The sequence below is a fragment of the Dermacentor silvarum genome, chromosome 4 (genome assembly GCF_013339745.2).
Source record: "Dermacentor silvarum isolate Dsil-2018 chromosome 4, BIME_Dsil_1.4, whole genome shotgun sequence".
Taxonomy (NCBI): domain Eukaryota; kingdom Metazoa; phylum Arthropoda; class Arachnida; order Ixodida; family Ixodidae; genus Dermacentor; species Dermacentor silvarum.
Window position 1 is genome coordinate 228,112,192 of NC_051157.2, and position 24,951 is coordinate 228,137,142.

The 24,951-nt window shown below is 49.5% G+C and overlaps 1 protein-coding gene across 1 annotated transcript in view; it reads left to right on the forward strand.

The window, feature by feature from the left end:
• The window catches only part of LOC119451027 (DNA mismatch repair protein Msh6), a 383,914-nt gene that overhangs the window by 147,179 nt on the left and 211,784 nt on the right, over positions 1-24,951 (forward strand). The window contains exon 14 of the mRNA XM_037714459.2: positions 24,872-24,943. Coding sequence (XP_037570387.1) covers positions 24,872-24,943 — 72 coding nt within the window. The remainder of the gene's footprint in view (positions 1-24,871; positions 24,944-24,951) is intronic.

A 24,951-nucleotide genomic window follows, 5' to 3' on the forward strand; every position in this document is an offset into this window, starting at 1 on the left:
GTAATTTCAATTCGTGCGAGGCGAACTAATGAGGGAAGCAATATGCGACATCTCAACACCACGGTCCACCAGGTTGTGTCCCTCAACGTGCGACAGGCGGCTTTGTTAAGCCTTAGGCCTAATGCGTCGCTACTTTGACAACAACCGGTATCCAAAAAAAAACAAAAACAACAACACCCAAAATGGGCACAAGAACAGGCAGCCGCGAGGAGACGTTAGCTCTGTGAGGTGGTCCTACTCCGCTCGGTGCCCACAGCATCCGAGTTGACGGCGCCCACCGTCCCAGACGGTGTCGGAGCGCCCGGTGCCAGGCCGCAATACCAGTCAGCCCGTAGCGGCACCCGTGGCCCGCAGCCACCCGGCTCCCTGACCCTCGACTTCCGAAGTCAAAGATATAGAAGAAGCTATTTACATAAGAAATTCGGACCACCCACGAGGCTTCCGTACTCACTCGCTTCAGGCTTGCCAATGCTTCGCGGGCGCTAGGCCTCGCTCTCCCAGGATGCAGACCACGTGGCTCTCGTACCGACGAGTGTACTTCAAAACACTCGCGAAAAGGCTTAGCATGTTGAAAAGTTCAAACACGCGACAGCAACCGTCGCCTCGCTCAAGAAAGCACCCTGCCGACACTAGCGATCAAAATCCACGCTAGGACTACGCTTCGGTTGAAACATCTCGAACCGAGCAAAGCTGTTAAAATTATCGTCCGATGCCCCAAGGGCCCACGTTGGGCTCCAGATGTGGGGTCTCACATGTGCTCTTGGGGCAAAGAACGACAACACAGTAGTGCAAACAATCAAAAGGGCATTTATTGCACCTTTCATACACTAATACATACTAGCCGAATTACAACCAATTGAACATTCACACGGGCGCGCGACAAATCAAGGAAGTCCGACTCACCGCGACCCGATAGCGAGCGAATACGTTCGCCCCATGCTATGACACCATCGCCTAGTCGTTCACGTGTACAGTCACGCGAATGGTGGCGCGCTCGAACGATCCGTGTTCGTCCATACCGGTGTCCTGCTCTAAGCCTCGCGCGACGGTCGCGCGAAGCGGGCCGGCGCACGCGCGAAGCGTTCGTGCGTGTTGGTCGCCGATCCCCAGCCTAAGAGAGAGCGCCTCCGACCTTTTTCTCCCAAGTGACCCCGCCGTTCGGTGGCGCCAGCATCGCGACACTAGCGCAGCATCGCGACACTAGCGCCATCTCTCGCAACGCGCCGCAACCACCGCAGGGCTTTGCCACGCAGAGAAGCCGGACTACAGGAGACATGCGGGGAAAACAACATCAGGGGACGCTTGAGAGTCGCGCATCCCCACAACACCTAGTGGTGATAATGGGCAGAGTGATTGACGTACTGCACTGACAAGGGGCAGGCATCACAAAGCAAATAGCCAAAGGGGTCACCGACCTGCGGAATGTTTCAAAGGAAGTACAAATTGCGGTGTACACGGTGCCAGAGGTTCAAAGGCAGGGGTATGAAATTGAAAGGGCAGTTCTTGCAGTAAAAAGGGAAATTTGGACTCTAGCTAAAGCAATGAATTTTACGGTCATTGACATCAACCGAGAAGTGCACCGAGGAGGCCGTGAAGGCGCTTTTGTGTGTGATGGGATACATTTTAGTGAAAGTGTAGCAACACCGGTCGGACATCGATTCGCAGCACGAGCTGTAGCTTGTTTAGGTGGGCCCCAGGCAATCAGGAAGCAGGATTCTGTTTCAGATTATGTTTCAGAAGCTTCCTTTATATGGAATTAGAGGTGTTGCTTTAAATCTCATTCATAATTATTTTTGAGGTAGATTCCTGTTCGTAAACCATAATCTTGTTTGTTCAGAGTAGAAGGAAATAAAGTATGGAGTACCACAGGGGTCTATTTTAGGGCCTCTATTTTTTATTATTTATATCAATGATATTGTAAACATACTATTTACACCAAAAATGGTCCTCTATGCCGATGATACCAGTCTATTCTTTTTTGGTCGTAATTTAGCTGAATTAGAAACAGTGGCAAATAATTGGTTACATGAGTTGCTAATTTAGTTGTCTCTCAATCAACTTGAGTTAAATGTTTCTAAAACTAAATTTATTGTTTTTAAGCCCAGGAACAAACCTGATATCACTGATATTTCTCTTTGTTTTGATACTTGTGCTATTGAACGTGTATCTGTATTTAAATTTCTAGGAGTACTTTTCGAAGAAAATTTGAATTCGACCCCTCATGTAAATAAATTGCATTCTAGCATTTGCAGGTCTAACTACATGCTTTCTAAAATCCGGCATCTAGTTCCGACTTGGTTAAAACGTCAGTTGTACAGTGTAGACCGCTTATAACGTAAGTTTCCGGAGCCGCAAATATCTGCACTATAAGCGGTACCGCACTACAACCAAAGCAACAATTTTCAAGGCCCGCACAAATGCAAAACATGTGCACCGAGCCGCCACGCATATGCGACAGTCGAGGAATGTGGCTAGAACGTTTGCATTGAATTTACAGTCGAATCTCGTTAATTCGAACCAAATCACGCGGCGACACCTCCGACCGTCATTGCTCCGGCACCGCCTTAGAGTAAAAGCTTAGGAGAGACCCCTCAATGTCGCGCTCGAACGAAACAAAGAAAAGAAAAAAAAAAACGCGGCGGAGATTTCACCTTCTCTCAAATGGCAAGGTCGCCGATTCTGCGTTGCGCCGGAACATGCGTGTACCTGCCGACGTCTCAGCCACGCTACCGTAGCCACGTGTAGAAAATGGCAGTGAACCCTTCTTTCTCCTTTATGCTTCCTCTACTTTCTAGTCACGTGTTGACCTTGCACGCTGCGGCTACAGCGCAGAGGGAAGCAGCGGCGCTGTCCCAGGCTGGCCAACGAAACTGCCCACGCCGGCAAACGCCTGCTTCCCGATAACGGCAGAAAACGAAACTTTGGGGAGTTGGCGCCGGGCGCGCACGGTGACAGTCAAAAGTGAGGGAGAGAGAGGGGAGCCACTGAAGCGGCGTAGTTGCTGGGGCGAAATCCGCTTCTCTGCCGCCCTCCTCCCTCACATTCCACGGTCTCCGCGTTAGGGCTGTAGCCGTGATGCGCCGGCGACGCCCGCTCCCTGAACTTTCGTTTACTGCCGTTATCATGAAGCGAGCGTTGGCCGGCGTTGGCAGTTTCATGGTGCTCGCTCGCTACGCGCGCCGTGATGTTTCACGACTCACACTTAAGATTCTGGTTTCAGCCTCACTGGCTGTTCGTTTGCACCACGTGCCCTTCTCCTCCACTTCGTCTCTCTTCCTCGAGAACTCCTTGGGGCGCCCGTTTGAGGGGAGCGTTAACAACTTAAGTACCTAATACAGTCGACTATCAATAATTCTTACCCGAAGGGGCCCGGAAACTTGTTCGAATTAAAAGAAGTGTGAATATAAAGAAAGGATGTACGTACTAACTTTTTAAAATACAAACCCGCAAGTTCTAATTAATGCGAAGGAATGTATGTCAATGTCTCGTTTTAAAAATATTGTTAAATCCTATCTGTTGTCCTGTACACCTCCATAAATTATGTATGACCTCAAGCGCCAGGTTACAACGATGTATAAGAAAAAAAAAACTGTGTGTGTTTTACTAACTATTGCTATTTTTCGCTGTACCAAGCTTATTTCCCGTACAATGCTTTCGCTATCTCCTGTTTAATTTCTGGTAGAATGAAGGGCCATTGTTAGGCAGTCTCTTCTGCCTTAAGCTGTACCTGCCCCTGACCTGTATTGTGTCAGAAACAATAAATGAAATGAAATAAAATGAAAATCATCGGTGGTTGTGCGAGCGGCCTTAGAAGAGGAGGAGGGGGGGTGGTAGCGACGATAAGCTCGGGGCGCCTGCGCTCTCTCTCTCGACGAGCGCGGAATCAGTGGGAGGTGCGCCGCTTGAGAGAACAATGCAAATTTTACAAGACTCGAAGAAGTACGAGCTCACGCAGTCGATGATATCGACGAAAACCGGGAGCGCCACGATCATGAAGGCTCCGATGGGGCGATCGTTGTCTTTAAAGACGGCGGCGACGACAGCAGCAGCAGGGACGACGAGATTGACACTGGCCTGTCTTTGACACCGACCCCGATGTTCAACCAGAGTGCAATGTCGACGACCTAGTCGCTCATTGAATTCGTGCACGTTAAATTATAGCCGCCAGTGTTCACGCAGCTGATGGACGCAGTGCACACAGCGGTTGTGAATCCGAAACTTCCGCGGACGCAAGTGCAGATTTCGATTTCAGTGCGCCTTTTGAGACGCTATTTAGAGGTATAAACTTATTTTTCACAGCCTACTTTCTACGTCTATTTTTTTATCACAAGTGGTAATTTCAGTTTCGGGACTGCAAAGGTACCGTACTTTCCGGTGTAAAGACAGTTTTTTTTTCCTGAATTTATCGTCAGGGTGTCTTATAGAACGGTGCGACTTATATGTACGGTTTTTCTTTTTCTGGAAAGACTGTCGTCAAAATCAGATTCCATGTTATGGCCACTCGAAGCGCGCTGGTTGACTTACCGAAACGGGTTCTACGGGTTCTGTGCGCGCTATCGAGGTGACGTACCATTCTTGTGATCGAGTTCCCGAGCGCCAAGCGAGAAGGAGGTATCAACGACACAAGTGGCGGGAGGCCGACCGCGAGTCGGCGGACTCCAAATTCGTCGTATCTGCAGATCGCTGCCAAGATACAGCGCGCGCCACTGCGCAAACTACGCAGTTGCTACCAGAGTTATCGCCATTGGACTTTATACGGAACATCACGCGACAATCACGATGGCAGAAATGCACCTGGAGTTGAAATATATGGCCCCCTCACGCTTGTGCGTTACCCGTGTTCACGGAGTGAAACGTAACTAATTTTTTTAAATCGCTCACTGAACGAACCGGTGCGTCTTATACAGTAGAACCCCGCTGATACATTTTTCACGGGACCGTAAAAAAATCGTATGAGCCGGGAAACGCAAGAGCCCGGAAACAGGAAAAATTGAGAAATGGGAGTAGTGTTGAACTGCACACAATATTATTTTAATTTTTACGCGTGTAAAAAGTCGGTTTCGCCCGATAGCCGAAGTATCGATTGCAATAGCAAACTATAGTAGACAGCTATACAGAGTAAGAATAGTAGTTTTATCGTCCGTATAAACTTGTACACATTCGCTTATTAACTATATTAACAAGGATGGTGTCAGCGCTCACAGGCAAACATGAACACATCACACTCGATGAGCGCGGACGCGCGCTGTCAAACGCTGGCGTGAGGAATTTAAGCACTGCTTCATAAGCGAGCAAAGTGGCCTTCGTGCTGTCGTCTATCGCTTCAACGCAAACTGAGCGCCGAGAACACACAGCACGCACAAAGCTACGAGCCGCCGACGCACCTACACTAGTAGACTCTGCCCCCAACGCAGATCGTTTTCAAGATACGGCCTGCGCGCCGCTGCGTAGTACGCAGTTAAAAGCACAACGCTGCCCGCTATCTCTCCCCCCTCGCCGTTACCTCGAGCGCAACGGAAGAAGGCGCGCTTCCTCCCTGCTTTTCTTTCTTTCGTGCGCGAGATTTAGACGCGGTCATCGGCTCCCCTCGCACGCTTTCACTCGCACATACAGGATACGGCGCGCGGCGACGACGTTATCGCCCTTGGACTTTATATGGAACATTTATGGAAGATCTGTGAGCCAAGAACCCCAGATGGTCCAAATTTCCGGAGTCCCCCACTACGGCGTGCCTCATAATCAGAACTGGTTTTGGCAGGTAAAACCCCATAATCTAATTTTAATCTATGAGCCAAAACCAATTGTAGGGCTGCAACGCGTCATAGACACCATCTTTAGATAACAAATACGGATCTCAAGGGCCATACTGTTGCTGGCGGAAACCGAAAATATGTCATTAGTGTCACCCCCGACACTTTCGGCGGCCAATGCCGTCGTCAAGCAACCAAGCCAAGCGACATGAAAAGTCAAAATGGCCGCTCGGGCCGGTGTGGGGTGGCAGTTCGCAACGTATGATGCGGGAACGGTCCCACAGTTGCAACGTAATAGCGGGGTTTCCAATGCATTGGGTTCTATGGGAGCTGTGCCGGGACCGGCCGAAAAACAACAGCCGGGAAAACGCAGCACTCGGGAACGTAACAGCAGGGTTCTACTGTATATGTTTTTTTCCGGAAGGACTGCCGTTTTGAGGGAGGTGCATCTTATACAAAGGTGCGACTTATAGACTGGAAAATACGGTATATTCGACTTTTTTTTTTCCGCAGTGCACATATAGCGATGATCGGGTATAATGATCGGATTTCTCGTTCTTCTCGATATCACTATAAGTGGACTGCTCTGTATTTATGAGTGTAAGTGATTTGTGACAGAAATAAGCGGAAACATCGAAGGAAAGCTACCACTCCGCAATGAAAGCGTAAGGCAAGCTCACAGTCCAGACCAAACAGGCAACACTAATACATACTCTCCACGCCAGACCGTCGGAAGTGGCCTCGTGAAAACGTCTATATAGAGCAAACGCAACTTCTTTTGTCGCACGAGAGGCCGGGGAGGGAGGGAGGCGATGTTTAGCTGTGGCACCAAATGCGTAATTATATAAAAACGTTGCAAGGCGAGAAGGTGGTAAAGACTTCCGACGCTGCTCGATGAGTGTCCCGTTCTGATCTTGTCGAAAACCTGCGAGCCGCCCCCAGAGTCACTGGCAACGGTGACCAACGCCGCGCGCGTTCGGTGCGAATGCGGGCAAAACGCCGACGGCGTCGACAACAGTTCTGCGCGTTGCTGGTGCTGCTGCATGTCAAAGTTCATACTGCTGATAAAACTGCTATCCTTACTCCGTATAGCTCTCTACTAATTTGCTATCGCAATGGATGCTTCACCTTTCGGGTGAAACTGCGACAATTTTTGTATGACTAGACTTCAAGATTGTCACGTGACGTTCCCGCCTTTGTTTTTCCTTCCTCCATGCCAAAGATTACCTCCAAGATACGATGCATGCCCCCCTTATAGACAGCCATGTGCAGCTACAGCAGGGTAGAGGAGACGTGCGCGCTAGGGGAAGAGGGCGGATCATCCCCTGTTCCCCTCAAGTGCGGGCTTGATCATGTTACTGTGGACTTGCTTCTTCTGCACCCCCCTTGTGCTGGAGGAATTGTCAGCTTGCGTGTTTCTCAAAGTGCTCAGAGCACTTCGAGCTGCTGTGTGCCCTGCGGTCTCCGCAAGTTGTTACATGACATATGGTGCAATATTCTTTCCTGCATACTGCATCCTGGTGCGCCTGCTTCGATGACGTTTTTGCCGCTTGAACTTTTCACGTGGATAGAGCAAAAGGTGTAAAGTAATCGCGCGAAAAGAACAAGGACAAAGGAACGAAGACCACAGGACAAGCGTTGCATGCCCCCTAAGTGAAAGGACTCTTAAGAAATACTTTTTTCTCGGCTGACATTTTTATAGTTCGTTTTTAACAAGACTTACCACTCATACAGGTTGGTAACGTGAAACCTTGTCACGAAATAGTTAAATCGTGAAAAAATCTACACTGTTTTCAGTGAACTACGATTAGCAAATAAAACTAGTTTTTTACATCAATAATTTTGTTAAATCGAGGTTTGACTGTATTTATAGATGTGTGTCCAGCCAATTTTCATGTGCCTATCACAAAGATTCGCTGTGAATCAAGTCACAGCTAAGAATGCAGGTTAGGAAGATTTGGTATACCGGCGTAATAGGTACAGGGGTAGTCAAAAGTTTCCAGGTCACAGCTTGTGCGAGCACGTTCACTTTATGCCCTGTGGGGTGTCATGTATTGGATTATAAGAGCCCCGAGGTTTTGATGAAAGAGGGCAAGAGACACTGTTTGTCACCACCCTCAGCTTCCGATTGCCGAAGTTACTCCCGGAGCCCCGCTACTTGCTTGAGAGTGAACGTGTTCGCGCAAGCTGTGGCCTGGAAACTTTTGACCACCCCTGTACAACTCCTGGTTCCCACATTACAGTCAAATGTCAAGTTGAATACATCTAATTACTAGTGGAATCCTGATAATTCAACCTGGCATAATTTATGTAGGGGGATAATTCAAACTAACTCTTGGGTCCCGTCACTGCCGCATGCATTTCAGTGGGGAAATCTTTTGGGAATTCAAGCATGTGGAAGGTGCAAGACATTTAATTGTAAGAGAATTCTCTACTCATGTCTGTCGCTTATTGCAATATACGAACTCTAGGGAAATTTTCATAATCCACTTTCAGTCAAATCTCGAATTAGAAGTCGCCTAATGCGAACTTCCATTTAATTCAAACTGACACTGTGCTCCTGTCTTAAAGGGCCTCTTATTAGGCCCCTTTGCGAACTTTAGTTATACACTGGCTATCATTTGTCTGTTGGAAAGTGACTGTCACGGCTTGTCACCCGTTCGCCATTGGCGCGAAGTCGTCGACGTACTCAAGCGAATACAGTGAAAGCATCAGAGTCGGGAGTAAACAAAAAAAACAAGATAATTATCAACAACTAATTTATTTATTTATTTATTTACAATACTGCCGCTCTCGATCGAGAGCATAACAGGTGGGCATATTGAGGGTACATTGTAGAGTAAAGGTGAGACGAAAGAGAAAAAAAAATGTATCTATACATATATATGCCTAGGAATGTACAATTGCGACATACATATTTACTCGTGTGATTTGCAACAATGTATACAGCAACATACAAGACGGAAAAAAGTTTCACTGAGTAGTACATATACACTTAATTTGAACATGAAACAAGAAAGCGTACCAAAAAAATTAACACGCAGAAAAGAAAGAAAGGCAATCAAGTGATTAAAATATCTATATATATCCTTTACGATGAGACAGTCAGCCTGTTCAATTGCGTAAACATGCTGTTTGTCAATTTAAAGTTAGTGCCTCTATTTTGGTGCGGAACTCAGAGAGAGTGTTAGTGCTTGTTATATTGCGATCTAATTGGTTCCATTTTCGTATTGTAGACGGGAAAAATGAGTGTTTAAATGCGTCGACCTTGTGAGAATATTCCACCAATGTATGCAGATGCTTATGTCGGCTTTCAGGTGACTGTGAATAAGCGACATATTTGGAATGGTCAATTTTATAAGTATTATGAAGAATTTGAAAAAGAAATATTAATCGGGACTGTATCGCTCTAGCTTCTAATGTCTGAAGGCCAGAGGCAACCAACAGGTTAGTAGGGGAATCCGTACGTTTATATTTGTTGTGAATAAACCTCACAGCCTTACGTTGGACAGTTTCTAGTTTTTTAATGTTAGTCTTCGAATGCGGAAACCATACTGTATTAGCATACTCTAAAATAGGTCTCACGAAGGTCGTGTAGGCTAGGAGTTTGGTGGACGGAGGTGATAGTTTTAGGCATCGTTTAAGGTAGAACAGTTTGCGCAGCGCTTTGGTAGTGATGCTTGTTATGTGAGTGTCCCATTTCAGATCAGATGTTAATGTAATACCTAGATATTTGTGTTCTATTACTTTTGCAAGGGGTTGGTTATTAATAAGGTACGTGTAGCAAGAGGGTTCTTTCTTTCTTGAGACGGTCATGGTCACGGATTTTTTAATGTTTACTGACATCTGCCAATTATTGCACCAATCTGCCAGCATACTAAGAGATCTGTTAAGTAGGAGGTGATCATTGTGACTGTTAATTTCTCTGTAAATAATGCAGTCGTCAGCAAATAACTTTATACTGCATTCTATGTTACTGGTCATGTCATTAATAAATATTAAGAATAAGACTGGCCCAAGCACAGATCCCTGCGGAACTCCGGATGTTACTGGTACATTTTTAGATGGCATGTTTTCTATTACTACGAATTGGGATCTGTCTAATAAAAAGTCTTTAATCCAGGTGGTTATTGCCCCTTTTCCAAGCACGGTTTCTAGTTTCGCTATTAGTTTTATGTGGCAGACAGAATCAAATGCTTTAGCTAGGTCAAGTAATATCAAATCAATTTGACTGTGGTTATTGATAGCACACGCAAGGTCATGAACTACTTCAGTGAGCTGAGTAATGGTTGACAAACTGCTACGAAAACCGTGTTGATTAGGTGATAAGTAGTTTATTCTCTCTAGGAAATTAGTGATATGTTTCAGAATTATATGCTCGAGCAACTTACAGGATGTACTTGTTAATGATATTGGCCTGAAATTAGACGGCGTGTCTGTGTCTCCTGATTTGTGGATTGGAATTACTTTAGAGACTTTCCAATCGTCTGGTAATTTGGAAGTTAAAATTGATTTGCGAAAGATCAGGCCGAGGTACGCGCTACATAATTCTGCATATCTTTTGAGGAAAATATTAGGAATGTCATCAGGGCCATTAGCCTTTTTGGGATCTAGTTTTAGTAGGAGGTTAAACATTCCGGCATCAGTGATGTCTATGGGATCAATACTCGCATTAGTAGTCGTTCCTAGCGGAGGTAGCAAGCCGTTATCTTCCTTAAACACAGAATGAAAAAAATTGTTAAATTCATTTGCTCTAGCGGTGCTTTCTTCTGGCGAGGGCGTGGACGCAGAGGAAGAGCTCACACGAAAATATCTCCAGAATCTTTGCGGATTACTTGTAAGAAGGTTCGGAAGGGTTTCCTTGAAGTACTGTTGTTTCGCTTGTCTTTTCTTTTCTTTAAAGTCTGCAACAGCGGCAGCTAGCTTTGAATTTTTACTTGGGTCACTAGCACTGTTTTTAATTGTACGGCGTAGCCGTTTAACTCGTCGTTTTGCGTGGATGACTTCTCGAGTTATCCATGGGTTGTCTGACCGGGGTCGTTTTGTTAAGAGGTATGAAGTTACTCATGCAATGAAGAACAATGCTTTTAAAATAGAGCCATAACGCCATTATCAACTAATTGATAATTATCAACTAACATGATAGCACGTGGCATTACTCCCTCTTCCAAAGAAGCTTTGACTTGATGCTATATAATAAGTGTGAAAAACAAACGAAAGAAAGCGTGTAAGAGATTTGTCATATTACACCAGAAAAACAAACATGCACTATAAAAAAAGAACAAGAAAGAGGCGCAAAGTCACCACATGACGTCTCAAAAGTCGCTGAACAATCGGGTCACAGTACAAGAAATGTGGTTTCAATCTGGCACGGTCAGCGACTTCTTTTTGGGGAATTCGGAAGAACCACATAGTTAACTTGGCTGAGACTTCTTGCAACACTGAAAGGGCTGGATAGCGACGTAACGGCTTTTTCAGATGGCTGTGTTGTAGGAAGGGTATCCATATCGATACTTCATTGCCGGGATTGTACATGACCACATGGTGGCAAAGATTGTAGCGGCGGGCATATGAGGTTTGGCGATAATGAATGTGGTACTGCACAAGTACCACATTCATGATTCAGAACATGATTAATTACTGAACTGTAGTGTAGCAAAAGACGAGGACGACAGAAGCAACACAGACAGTGTGCTGTCTGTCATGCACCAACGATCCATTAATCATGCACCAACGATCCCAGCAATAAGTTTTATTGGGAACATATCTGTGATGTACAATTGTTCAGTCAGCCTGTTTGTTTGTGGGATTGTAAGTTGTAGCTTTGTGTTGTTCACTGCCACTGAGCTTCAAGACCTCTTGTAGTATGTCTGCAGTGAATGCTGTTCCACGATTGGTAATGGCTACCTCTGAAGCTCCTTGGCAGAGGACGATGCTATGGATGAGTGGCTATGGGTTGCAGTTGCTCTGCTAGGTACATAGTGTTACGTCGTCGGCAGCTGCGACATGTGCTAACGTACTGCTTCAGAGTCTTTGCAAGACGTGGCAAATCATACGACATACGAGTGAATCCTACATGTCTGGATAGTACAGCAGAGACGATTTATAACGTAACTGTTTATAGTGCAAAACTGGCTACAACGCGGCCTTTTGCGACTCCCGTTTACCCTCCCATAGAACTCCATCTATACACATACCGCTTACAGTGCATCCACATGAGACGAAACACCGGTTATAATGCGGCTTCCGCGGGAAAATCTCGCCGGCCAGGGCAGCAGCAAGCACGCTTCTCAACAACATGCGTGCTCCCAGCCGGCGTATGCATTATTCAATGCAATCAAATTATTCGGACTTATTTGGCCGCACATCGGTTAATTCGGACTACTTTCGGAGCTCGGTGAGCGAGGAGCGCCGCAAATGTGCGACGCAAAAGAGCAAGAACGGCGCTAGCGTCCAACCCAAACAAAGCGGCGGAGTCCGCATCGCCACAGCCATCAGTTGAAATTGTGTGTGGATGACAGCAACGCCGGAATGCTTCGAGCCTATTTGTGTCTTTAAAGCCTGTATTCTTGCGTTGTGGGGGAACGTTTATTGCTGTCAGCAAAAAACACACTTGTAGAGGGAAGTCCGCTCTGTATAACAACTAATAAAATAGGCTTGCCTTGTCGCGTGTGGTAGTCACGCGAACGAGGTCACTCACGGCTTTCAGCAGCTAAAAATCCGTCCAGGCAGTAGGTCAAGCACGGTCAGAGAGCCCCGGGGGTCTCTCGGTCGCGCTCTTTTATGCCTTTTTGCCTTTCCGCGAGGGGAGTGTCCTCCTCGCCCGCCGGATACTTTCCCTCTTCCCGCGCGGCACGCGCGTCGCGAGAGGCGAGCGAGAACCGGGAGAGGGCAAAGTGCATTTCTCCCGTGTTCGCCCGGCTCCCGCAGCGCGCGGTGTGCGCGCACGAGATGTCCACCCAGCTGCTGTCGCGGGCGCTCCGTGCGCCGGCGACGGGCGAGCGCCCGCGGGAGAAGGTGGCAGCGTGTGCTCCCCCACAGCGTTTACCACCGCGCATAACACCACGTTGACCGCGGGCTTTCGTAACTGCGTAGTCGTCATCCACGATCGCGTCGATAGCAGCCGCGGTTTTCTCTGCAGCGGTTGCAGCGAACAGTAGTTTCGTTTTTACTCGGTACGCGCATCGGCCGCGTGCCTTAAAAACTGCGTAGTCGCCATCGATGATTGCATAGATGGCGACCGCGGTTTTGACTGCCCCCCCCCCTCCCCCCCCCCCTCTAGTTATTGCAGCGAATGGTAGTTAATTCGTCCAGACTCGGTACGTGCGTCGGGCACGTGCCTTCAGCACCGTAAAGTCGCCGTTCATAATCGCGTCGATAGCGGTCATGCTTTTTTTCCGCAGTGGTTGCGGCAAACAGTTGTTTCGTTTTAACTCGGTGCAGAGCTGTCAAGATTGAAGAGCTTCGGCTACATCGCGATTACGTTTTCGCCAGCTCACTCGCGAAAACGTAATCGCGATGTGCGCGCTATAGTACAAAGCGTGTCTGCATGCTCGGTCTACATGTTTTGCATACGTGCAGGGCTTGAAAATCGTTGTTTTGGTTATAGTGCAGTACCGCTTATAGTGCAGATATTCACGGCTCCGGCGACTTACGTTATAAGCGGTCTACAGTGTAGTTCATCATAACAGGCACTTTCTTCACGAAGCTTGCTCAGCACATTGAACAGATGGGGTTCAAGTTTCTCTTGTAAAGGACCCTGTTCCGGAAGTAAAACGATAACAGCAAGCGTGCGAAACTTCTAGGTAGTCAATGAGAGGGTTCTGCTCCAAATCGTCGAGCTGTTAGCCAAATTTGTTGCTGTTACAGTCGAATCCCGCTACAACGAAATTCACGGGACACGCAAAAAATTTTGTTGTGGCAGAACTTCGTTGACGCGAAATTAGTATGTACAGTCAAATCTCGTTAATTAGAACTCGAACGGGCCGGAAAGTCTGCTCGAATTAAAAGAAGGACGTATTTTTGACGTATTTGTGCACCACAGCACAACGTACGAACGGTGCGAGTAGTGAAATATCGCGGCAGGCAAGCACATAGCGAGCGAGGGCCACGAACTGCCCAATGCGGCCAACGCTCGCTTCCCGATAACGGCAGAAAACGAAACTTCAGGGAGCGGGCGGCGCCGACAAGCCGACGGGCGCGTGCGGGGACCGTCGAAGGTGAGGGAGGAGGGCGGCAGGGAAGCCGATTTGGCCTCGGCAACCCCGTCACTTCTGTGGATCCCCTCGCGCTCCTTCGTAGCTCTCTGACCTTCGACTGTCTCCGTGCACGCCTGCCGCCGTTCCGGCGCCGCCCGGCCCAGCGCCAGCTTAGCACGCTCCCCGAAGTTTCGTTTTCTGCCGTTGAAGCGAGCGTTGGCTGGCGTGGGCAGTTTCGTTGGCCGGACTGGGCCTCCGTCGTTGCTTTCCTCTGCGCCGCAGTGTTGGCGTCGGCACGTACACGCGTGTTCCGGCACGACGCAGAAACGGCGACCTTGCCATTTGAGAGAGTGCAATTTCCACCGTGGATCGTTCTTTCTTTTTCTTTTCTTTTTTTCTCGGCGCGGCGTTTGCAGGCGGTGTCGGAGCAATGCTGGTCGGAGACGCCGCCACGTGATTTGGCGTGCTGCTGAGAACACAAATGCTTTCGCGTTCAATCTACCGGGCGTTTTCGCCCATTGGAATACACATAACTTTGACGGGACCACAGCGTCAGTTCGAATAAAGCGTGTTCTAATTAACGAGATTCGACTGTATATACGTACACCAAATGGCAAAGCGGCATACGAAACCAAAACCATCGTCCAAGAAATCTTCTCGATGGCGTGGGGGCAAAGGTTGCGACGTACCGAAGGCGGTCAATAAAGTGTTGAACAAGAGAATGCATTTCGCACCGCTTATTCATTTTGCGGCACATGCACAGCCGCAACGAAATGGTTTGAATTATAACAATATGGCATATTAATGACGAAGTCAGAAAATTTGGCAAGCTTGCACTTACCGGAAGTTTTATTTCCAGAAGTCGGTCAGCCTGGATTGTGAGACGGCAAGCAAAGGCGTTACGCAAGTTTCACAGTCCGTTAAAAGAGCCATCGCAATGTCATTGTGGTGGGCTCTGATAACTTTTAAGATAAGGTCAAAGGGATCCATTACTTTCAAAGCAGTCGCCGGAGTCAGTGTGCCTAGGGGGTTGTCATTTTCCCCAGATGACGAGACGTTGGCATCATGTTGACAACAGCGGATGCGGCGTGGCCGCCGTATCTTGAAAGCAAGCTGCGCCGTGCACGAAGTGCGCGCCTGCTCGGGTCTCATCTTCAAAGCGATCTGCGGTATGGGCAAACTGCAACTAGTGCTGGTAGAGTCGTGTGCGCTGTGCTTTCGACGTTTAGTTCGCGTTGAAACGAGAGAGGGCACGGAGCTCAATTCGCTCGCTGCTATTGCCGCGCCTTCTCATTCAAGCGTGTTGACACCGAGTTTCCGCGGTCATTGAGCGAGATGTGTTCATGTTTACCTGTGCGCGCGTGACACCGTGCTTGGTAATTTAGTTAGTAAGCGAATGTTTACAAGTTCATACGGCCGATAAAACTACGATCCTTTGTTCTTAAAGCTGTCTACTAATCTGCTATAGCAATCGATGCTTTGCCTTTCGGGCGAAACTGTGAAATTCTTTCCTTCCGCTTCCTGCCTCGGCGATCATATGTGCCTTCTCATCGGAGAGAGAAATTTAAGCTTCTTCGTTGGCGTAGCCATTTCGACCGGACACACCACAGAAAACGGCAGCGATTGTGGTGATCGCGTGCAGTCTCGCGCAGGCGCCTGATGACCACGCGTGGCTATGGATTGCAGTGGCGTAAATCGGTACTTAGAACTTGATTTTGTTGCCGAAAACCTCGTTCCAGCGGACATACGATCGTCACAGCTTTGGAAGGGCCTTGTAATTTGACTACTCGGCAGTTCCAATTTCAATTCAGTCCCACTTTCGTTCTCGAAAAGTTCGTTGAAGCGGAAATATCGAATAAAACACCTTCGTTATGGAGAGACTTTTTTGTATTAGTTTCTATGGGCAGCTGACAGGGAATCGGAAAATCTTCGTTGTGGCGGAAATTTTGTTGTAGCGGCATTCGACTGTACTGCAAAAAGAAAAGCGTCGTTCTGTCCAAAGTCAGTTGTGCTCGTGAAAGACACTCGGCATGTGTGTGTTTGCAGTCTCACTTGCGAATGATAGTAAGATCAAAAGCTTGCGAACTAGGGCTCTATCAAGCAAGATAACCTGAAGGGTCTTTGAAATTTGAAAGCTAGCAGAGCAAGTGGTGGTTGCTGACTGCTCTGAATGGGCGGCCTTACAAGTATGGCCAGAGCTTCACCATGGCCCAGATAATAGCTAAGCATTCTTTTTCAGTTGCAGAAGAATTTTTCTCCACAAGTGATGAAGTACAGCTCGCATATCTGGGTGCTTTCAAAAAGAGAAGAGCTGCAGATTGCCGCAGCGCCACATTTCACCGTTGCTAAAGTGAAAGCAAAGAAGCTAGTCAAAATGGAAGAACTAGTGTCGTGACTTGTTGCTGTCACATGTGCACAGGAAGCACTTTACTTCAAGCAGATTTGAACATAAACATGCATTTTGACAGTCGCTAGCTCTGCTTTTCTTTGGCCTGCCAATGCTTGGCAATCGTATAGGCTCCATTCTACTGCTGTCAGCATCCACTTTTGCGAGTGTTGCATTGTTGTGCTGATAGGCATACACATAGTGTCGCTTATTTTTGTCTCTTATCGGGGTTTGCTTTAATCCGCAACTCCTTCAGGTTGAAGCTGCTGCGCCAAAAAGCCTTAGATAGTTGTGATGTTCTGCCGTTCTATTCTTCTTCCTTCTCTGCACTGCGACGATTTAGCTGTCTTCTCCTTGTTCTTGCGGGGCAAATCCAATCATGGGGGTGAGAAGCACGCTTTGCATGGGAAAGTAGGTCCTGCGCGCTAGCCATGTCCGCCATGTTGCCGTTACGGCGGCGGTTCCCGGAGATCGAGCTAAGCGCCACGCGCGAGCTGAGGGGTGAGGCGCGTGAAGGCACCTCGATCCCCACAGACTTTAGCCAAATGTTCTATGCAAGTGGCCATGAGAAACTGAAGGGGAACCAAAAACAGTGGAACCTTGTTGATAGGGTGTTCATGGGAACCGGAAAATAGAGCGTATCATCAGAAAATCATGTCATCCAACGTACTATCCAACCAAATCGTATTTTCGGGAAAAGAACAAAAATATTATAAAGGAGATTTATTGAGGTTCGAAGTGAGAGCCGGTCGTAGGATGAACCGAGCACAGTCTTCTCGCTCGAGCTTCTGCTGCGCGCTTGATGCTGCCGATGCTGCTGACTGCGTCGCCGTTCGTCATCTTCCTTACAAAGGCCCAGCGGAAATAAAGGAGCCATCCTGGCGACTTAGTTGTCCGGAAGGATGATAGAATGGTGATACGGCTTGAGACGCTGAATGTGAACGACTTCGCGGTTCCGACGTCGCATGTCGGACGGCGGCGTGAGCGGCTCAACCGGGTAATTAACGGGTGATGTTCGCTCGAGAACGCGGTATGTGCCGTCGTACTTCGGCAGGAGTTTTGAAGGAAGCACACGCGTGCGGTGTGGCACTAACAACCAGACAAGGGCGCCCGGGAGAAAACTAGGAGTCAAGTTCTGGGCGTCGAGAACGGCTTTTTGATGGTTCTGGTCGTCTGAGGTGAATTGGCGGGCCAGCTGGCGACATTGTTCGGCGTGTCTGGCTGCTTCCGAGATCGGCAGGCATTCGGATGGGTCCGGCCGGTAGGGCAGGATGGTGTCGATTGTGTGCGAAGGATGATGGCTGTAAAGAAGGTAAAAGGGTGAGAATCTTGTAGTGGCCTGAGTCGCGGTGTTGTAAGTGTAGATGACAAACGGAAGAACTAGGTCCCAATTGGAGTGATCAGGTGAGACGTACATAGCGAGCATGTCACCAAGAGTACGATTGAAGCGTTCCGTGGCACCGTTAGTCTGTGGGTGATAGGCTGTGCATTTACGATGAACAATAGCGCATGCAGCAAGCAGTTGTTCGATGACTTCAGATAAGAAGGCGCAGCCTCTGTCGCTTAAAAGTTCACGTGGACCTCCATGACAAAGGAGAAAACGGCGTAGCATGAAATTGGCGACCTCCTGCGCTGTAGCATTTGGTAGAGCAGCAGTCTCCGCATAACGTGTTAAGTGGTCTACCGCAACGATGATCCACCTGTTGCCGGTAGGAGTCAACGGAAGTGGCCCGTAGAGATCTATGCCCACGCGATCAAAGGGTTGGGATGGGCATTGTAAAGGCTGGAGTTCACCGGCGGAGTTGTGCAGTGGCGCTTTGCGGCATTGGCACTCATGACAAGAGCGGACGAAGTTGCGGACGAAATTGTACATTCCCCGCCAGTAATAGCGGTGTAGAAGTCTTTCGTAGGTCTTGAAGACTCCCGCATGGTCACACTGAGGGTCGACGTAGAACAAGGAGCAGATCTCTGACTGCAAGGTTCTCGGAATGACGAGTAACCATGTGCGTCCCTCTGGGGCATAGTTGCGTCGATAGAGTAGCTGGTCTCGAATTGCAAAATGAGGAACTTGGCGCCGAAGCGTCCGTGATGCTGGAACTTTTGACGTATCCGAGAGAAGGTCGAACAGAGATGCAGTCCAGGGATCATTACGCTGTGCAGCAGCGATAGTGTCAAAGTCTCAAGATGACAATGTGCACTCGCAGGAGGAGTCGTGACTTGCCTTCGGGGGAAGCGGTGATCGGGGAAGGTGGCCCGATGGGTTTTTTAGCGTCGACAGCCAACATAGTGCATGGTGGTCGGTCACTACGTCAAAAGATCGGCCGTATAAATATGGGCGAAACTTGCCAAGCGCCCAGACAATGGCCAAACACTCCTTTTCTGTTACACTGTAATTGGTCTCCGCCTTGGTTAACGTGCGACTCGCGTATGCAACGACGTATTCTGTGTGGCCAGGTTGACGTGCCAACACAGCGCCAAGGCCTACACCACTTGCGTCAGTATGAATTTCGGTTGGCGCGTGAGGGTCAAAATGGCGAAGAATGGGTGGCGTCGTGAGAAGACGGCGTAAGGTTGTGAAGGCATCGTCACACTCGGGAGACCATGATGAGAGATCTCTAGAGCCACCACGGAGCTGCGTGAGAGGTGATATAACTGACGCAAAGTTTCGAACGAATCGGCGAAAGTAAGAACAGAGGCCGATGAAACTGCGTAGCTCTTTGATAGTGGTAGGTTTTGGGAATGCAGTAACAGCACGTAGCTTCTCGGGATCTGGGCGAATGCCCTCCTTTGACACGACAGGGCCTAAAAATGTGAGCTGGCAAACAGCAAATCGACATTTCTTCAGTTTAAGTTGCAACCCGGCATTGGTCAAGCAAGTAAGTACGTGCTGGAGGCGGAGCAGGTGCGTCGCGAAATCAGAGGCGAACACCACAATGTCGTCAAGATAGCAAAGACAGATTTTCCATTTGAGGCCACGCAGAACATTATCCATCATTCTTTCGAACGTAGCAGGTGCGTTGCAAAGTCCGAAAGGCATGACGGTGTATTCATACAAGCCGTCTGGTGTAACAAAGGCAGTTTTCGGGCGATTGGCCTCTGCCATCGGAACCTGCCAGTAGCCTGACCGCAAATTCAGCGATGAACTCTGCTCCCTGCAAACAGTCCAGAGCATCATCGATGCATGGTAATGGGTAGACATCCTTCAGTGTGATCTTGTGCAACCGTCTAAAATCAACACAGAAGCGGATGGAACCGTCTTCCTTTTTGACGAGTACCACAGGAGAGACCCATGGGCTCTGTGATGGCTGAATGATGCCTCGACGAAGCATGACATTGACCTGTTCTGCAATGCCGCGACGTTCCGTTGCGGACACGCGATATGGTCTTTGTCGCAGTGGTGAGTGAGCGCCAGTGTCGATGTGATGCTCGACTGTCGATGCACAGCCAAGAGATGTTTGCGCAACGTTGAAAGAACAGCGGAAGTGCTGAAGGATTGCGAAAAGTTGAGATCGCTGCGAATGTGTCAGATCTTCGGCGATGAATGGGCTGAACACATCTGTCCATGCTGAGTCAGCTACGGAGAGGGCACTTAGTTCATTAACGGCAGTAGAAGGCACGTCGTCGAGGACGGAGACAATTCGTGTTGAATCAACCGACTCGACATAACCAAGGCATTCACGGCGGAGAAGTGATAGTGGCGATGAAAAATGATTGCAAATGAGCATCGTGCTGACACCGGCGGCGAGGTCAAGAGCTGCAAAGGGCAAAGGAAGCGCTTTTCGGGTAACAAAGTGATGAGAGGGCATGAATAAGACCGTTCCGTCGGATATAGCACTACACGAGACTGGTACGAATGCTGAAGAGCACGGGGGAATATAGGTGTCTTCTGTCACGAGAAGTTTAGCGGCAGGATGAGCATCGACCGAGGCCAGGTCACCAAGGTGGGAAAGTTAAATCTCAGCGCGAGCGCAATTGATGATGGCATTGTGGCGTGAGAGAAAATCCCATCCTAGAATAACGGCGTGGGAGCACGATGAGAGAACGATGAACTCAATCGTGTATAAAACGTCCTGTATGGTTACACGGGCTGTACAAGCAGCGGTAGGGCGAATGGATTGAGCACTTGACGTTCGAAGCGACAATCCAGACAGAGACGTCGTCACTTTACCAAGCAAGCAGCAAAACCTGGCATCCATAACTGAAATAGCGGCACCGGTATCAACGAGGGCGACTGTAGCGACATCTTCGACAAACACATCAATGACATTGGCAGGTAAATGAGGAGGACTTCGGCAGGTGGACACTTCTGCAGTTCTTGCCTCAGGAACTGCGTCGTCTAGTTTCTCTCTTCGTTAGAGATAGGTCGCTGACACATAGGGGAAAGCGATCGGCGACGTGGGGAGGGTGACCGGAAGTGTTCGAAGCGAGGGCGGCGATCAGTCTGGGAGCGAGCTAGTGATGGATCGAAGGGTCCGTAAGGCGCATTTGGATCGGGCGGCATATAGGACGCTCGTCGATCGTCATCGAATGCCTGCGATCGGCGGCGGCAGAACCTTGCGACGTGACCGGGATACCTACATGCAAAGCATATAGGGCGATTGTCCGGCGTACGCCACGGGTTAGCGACGGCAGTGCTGGCCCAGGGAACGGGAGGAGGAGGGCTGTGCGCAGGCTGCTGGAAACGTGGTACGGGCGCACTGCGAGGGGCCATTGCAGCAACCGCAGCGTAAGTTAACGGTGTAGCCACGGCATCCTGACGGGCGCACTGCGAGGGGCCATTGCAGCAACCGCAGCGTAAGTTAACGGTGTAGCCACGGCATCCTGCTGGTGAACAGCTGGCAGCGCTTTCGTGACCTCATCATGGATCACATTACGGAGAAGAGACGGCAAAGCGCTGGCAGACTCCGGAGTGATGGACACCAGAGACAGCTGTCATGCGACTTCTTCGCGGACGAAATCCTTGATTTGGGTTATCGACCTCGAGGTCGTTGGCATCCTTGTTTAGGCACCTTTCACAAACAGCAGGCTGTTCGATTCCAGCGATGTCCGTCGTTTCGTCAGGAAGTATGGAGAAGCAGCCTGCTTTTGCAACTAGGCTTTCTTTGATAATTTCGGCACGAATTTCTAAATTTTGGTTTTGTGCATCTGGGCTTAAATACGAGGCAACTTTCCAAATGGTTCTTCAGATGTGTATCTCCACAATCAGCTCGCATGCGAAGAAGCACTCTGACAATACCTTTATTTTCAGCGCGGGCTATGCTTAAATCTATAGGGCCACTGTCCCTGTGGCCACGGAGAGCCAGACCTTGTAGCCCGCAAAAAGAATTTCCTCAATAATAGGCCATTTCATTTCTCCTGTTTTCTCATATTTTACTTTGCCTGCCCTGATCCAGCTGATCGATCATATTGGGCACGCTTCCTGAAAATGTTTGGAGAAAATTATCAGCTGCTAGCTCACAGTCACGGTAATATTTAGTATGTTCGTGTGTGTGGAAGATTGCGAGCGCGTGCTTTCATTTCTGGAACGGCTTGGACACGAGGGCTCCAGTGCATGCATGTTGGTCCAAGTTTATAACAGCATTAACCCCATAGAGTTCCAGAATTGAAAATCTTTTAAACCACGCCTTTGCAAATGTCAGTGCACCTTTCGCGTCAAAAGTTTATCAGAACTTTATACCCATAAAGTTTCGGAATTGAAATCCATGCGCTCCGTAGATTCCGCGGCCGCTGCGAGATGCCGCAACGCGCCCGCCCGCTCTCGAAAAGCCCTTGAAAGTTTGTGCTCAGATAAGGCTGTTTGCGTTAGGTGACTCCAGGTGCAAGAGTGTTGCTACGAAATCCAGCCCGAGTTCGCTATGTTCGTGCCAAAATGTCTTTTCGAGCGTGAAAGACATTGTAGACAAAATCCAGAATGATTCCCGGCGTCGGTGGTAGTTTTGGTCGGCGGTGCATGCCGGCACGAAAAAATTTCGGGGCGGGCGGCGGGGGTGAAGCCCCATCAGCCCCCCCCCCCCCCCCCTCGCTACGCGCCTGGCAAGAGCGAGCACGTGGTTGAGCCAACACGTGATTTGTCTTGATGACTAGGTGCGCAGTTCAGTCAAAGTGCACAGTGTTGTGCGGTCTCTGCCTGGTGGCGACTGTCCCGGTCGATGACGGGCGAAGGTCGAGATAGATTCACGGAAGGCACGTGCGCGGTCATCCCGCGATGATCCAGGCTCTGTTTGTCGGCGCTCTGCAATGTGCAGAAGATGTGGTTAGGTACAGCAGGTATCGCCGTCACCACTGCCAATGCCGCTTCCAGGAAATGCGTTGAATTTATATATGCAGGAGCGAACACGTGGTTGAGCCAACACGTGATTTGTCTTGATGACTAGGTGCACAGTTCAGTCAAAGTGCACAGTGTTGTGCGGTCTCTGCCTGGTGGCGACTGTCCCGGTCGATGACGGGCGAAGGTCGAGATAGATTCACGGAAGGCACGTGCGCGGTCATCCCGCGATGATCCAGGCTCTGTTTGTCGGCGCTCTGCAATGTGCGGAAGATGTGGTTAGGTACAGCAGGTATCGCCGTCACCACTGCCAATGCCACTTCCAGGAAATGCGTTGAATTTATATATGCAGGAGCGAACACGTGGTTGACCCAACACGTGATCTGTCTTGATGACTAGGTGCGCAGTTCAGTCAAAGTGCACAGTGTTGTGCGGTCTCTGCCTGGTGGCGACTGTCCCGGTCGATGACGGGCGAAGCTCAAGATAGATTCACGGAAGGCACGTGCGCGGTCATCCCGCGATGATCCAGGCTCTGTTTGTCGGCGCTCTGCAATGTGCGGAAGATGTGGTTAGGTACAGCAGGTATCGCCGTCACCACTGCCAATGGTGGTGACGGCAAACACATCAATGACATTGGCAGGTAAAAGAGGAGGACTTCGGCATGTCGACACTTGCGCAGTTCTTGCCTCAGGAACTGCATCGCCTAGTTTCCCTCTTCGTTAGAGACGGATCGCTGACGCATAGGGGAAAGCGATCGGCGACGTGGGGAGGGTGACCGGAGGCGTTCGAAGCGAGGCCGGCGATCAGTCTGGGAGCGAGGTGGTGATAGATCGAAGGGTCCGTAAGGCGCATTTGGATCGGGCGGCACATAGGACGCTCGTCGATCGTCATCGAATGCCTGCGATCGGCGGCGGCAGAACCTTGCGACGTGACCGGGATACCTACATGCAAAGCATATAGGGCGATTGTCCGGCGTACGCCACGGGTTAGCGACGGCAGTGCTGGCCCAGGGAACGGGAGGAGGAGGGCTGTGCGCAGGCTGCTGGAAACGTGGTACGGGCGCACTGCGAGGGGCCATTGCAGCAACCGCAGCATAAGTGACCAGTGTTGCCATGGCATCCTGCTGGGGTACAGCTGGTAGCGCTTTCGCGACCTCTTCATGGATCACATTACGGAGAGGAGACAGCAAATTGCTGGCAGACTCCGGAGTGATGGACACCAGAGATAGCTGTCGTGCAACTTCTTCGCGGACGAAATCCTTGATTTGGGTTTTCAGAGAGGATTGTTCAGGGCCGGGGGTCAGGCTGCAGAGTGACGCCGCACTAGATGCGGGATGTCGCCTTGTCAGACCTCGCTGCTTACGCAATTCATCATAGATCTGGCACAAGCTGATAACGTCGCCAACAGTGCGCGCGGGTCCTTGGCCAGAAGCCTCTGGAACGCGTCATTATCGATTCCCTTCATGATGTACTTGATCTTTTCCGCTTCCGTCATGGCAGCGTTCACGCGCCGGCACAAATCGAGAACGTCTTCTATATAGCTGGTGAACGTCTTACCCGTGTCCTGTGCACGTGTACGCAAACGCTGCTCGGCTCGGAGTTTCCTGACGGCGGGTCGGTAAAATACTTCGGTAATCGACGTCTTGAACGCCGACGACGGTCGGATATCCCTCTCATGATTTCGGAATCATAGACTGGCGATGCCCTCAAGATAGAAGGATACGTAAGCCAGCTTGTCCGAGTCATTCCATTTGTTGTGAACGCTCACTCATTCATAGGATGACAGCCACTTTTCAACGTCGTTGTCGTCGGTTCCGCTGAAGATGGGAGGTTCCCGCTGGTGAACGGCGCCAGCGCAAGGGACGGGTGGCGATGGAAGAGTCTGCTGGTCGGCGTCCGGCATGGCAGAGGGTAGCATCCGCGAACTAAGTTCCAGGATGGTAGAGTGGAACGTTACCCCGCACAGCTCCACCACTTAGAAAGGAGATTTATTGAGGTTCGAAGTGAGAGCCGGTCGTAGGATGAACCGAGCACAGTCCTCTCGCTCAAGCTTCTGCTGCGCGCTTGATGCTGCTGATGCTGCTGACTCTGCGCCGCCGTTCGTCATCTTCCTTACAAAATGCATTATCCCAAAAACGTATTGCGCAGAATTGTATCAACGAGGTTCCACTGTATTGGTCGCTTGGGAGTTAAAAATAGTGAGACTGGTATGACTGAATAGCTTATAATAATAAATGTTCACAGGACACTGCGTTTGACCATCCTTGTTGCAGCTTGGCCAGTTCAGGGACGACCACTTCTGCTCCAAGCTACGTACAGCTGTGTCCCACCATCCACCTGTTCATGTAAGTGT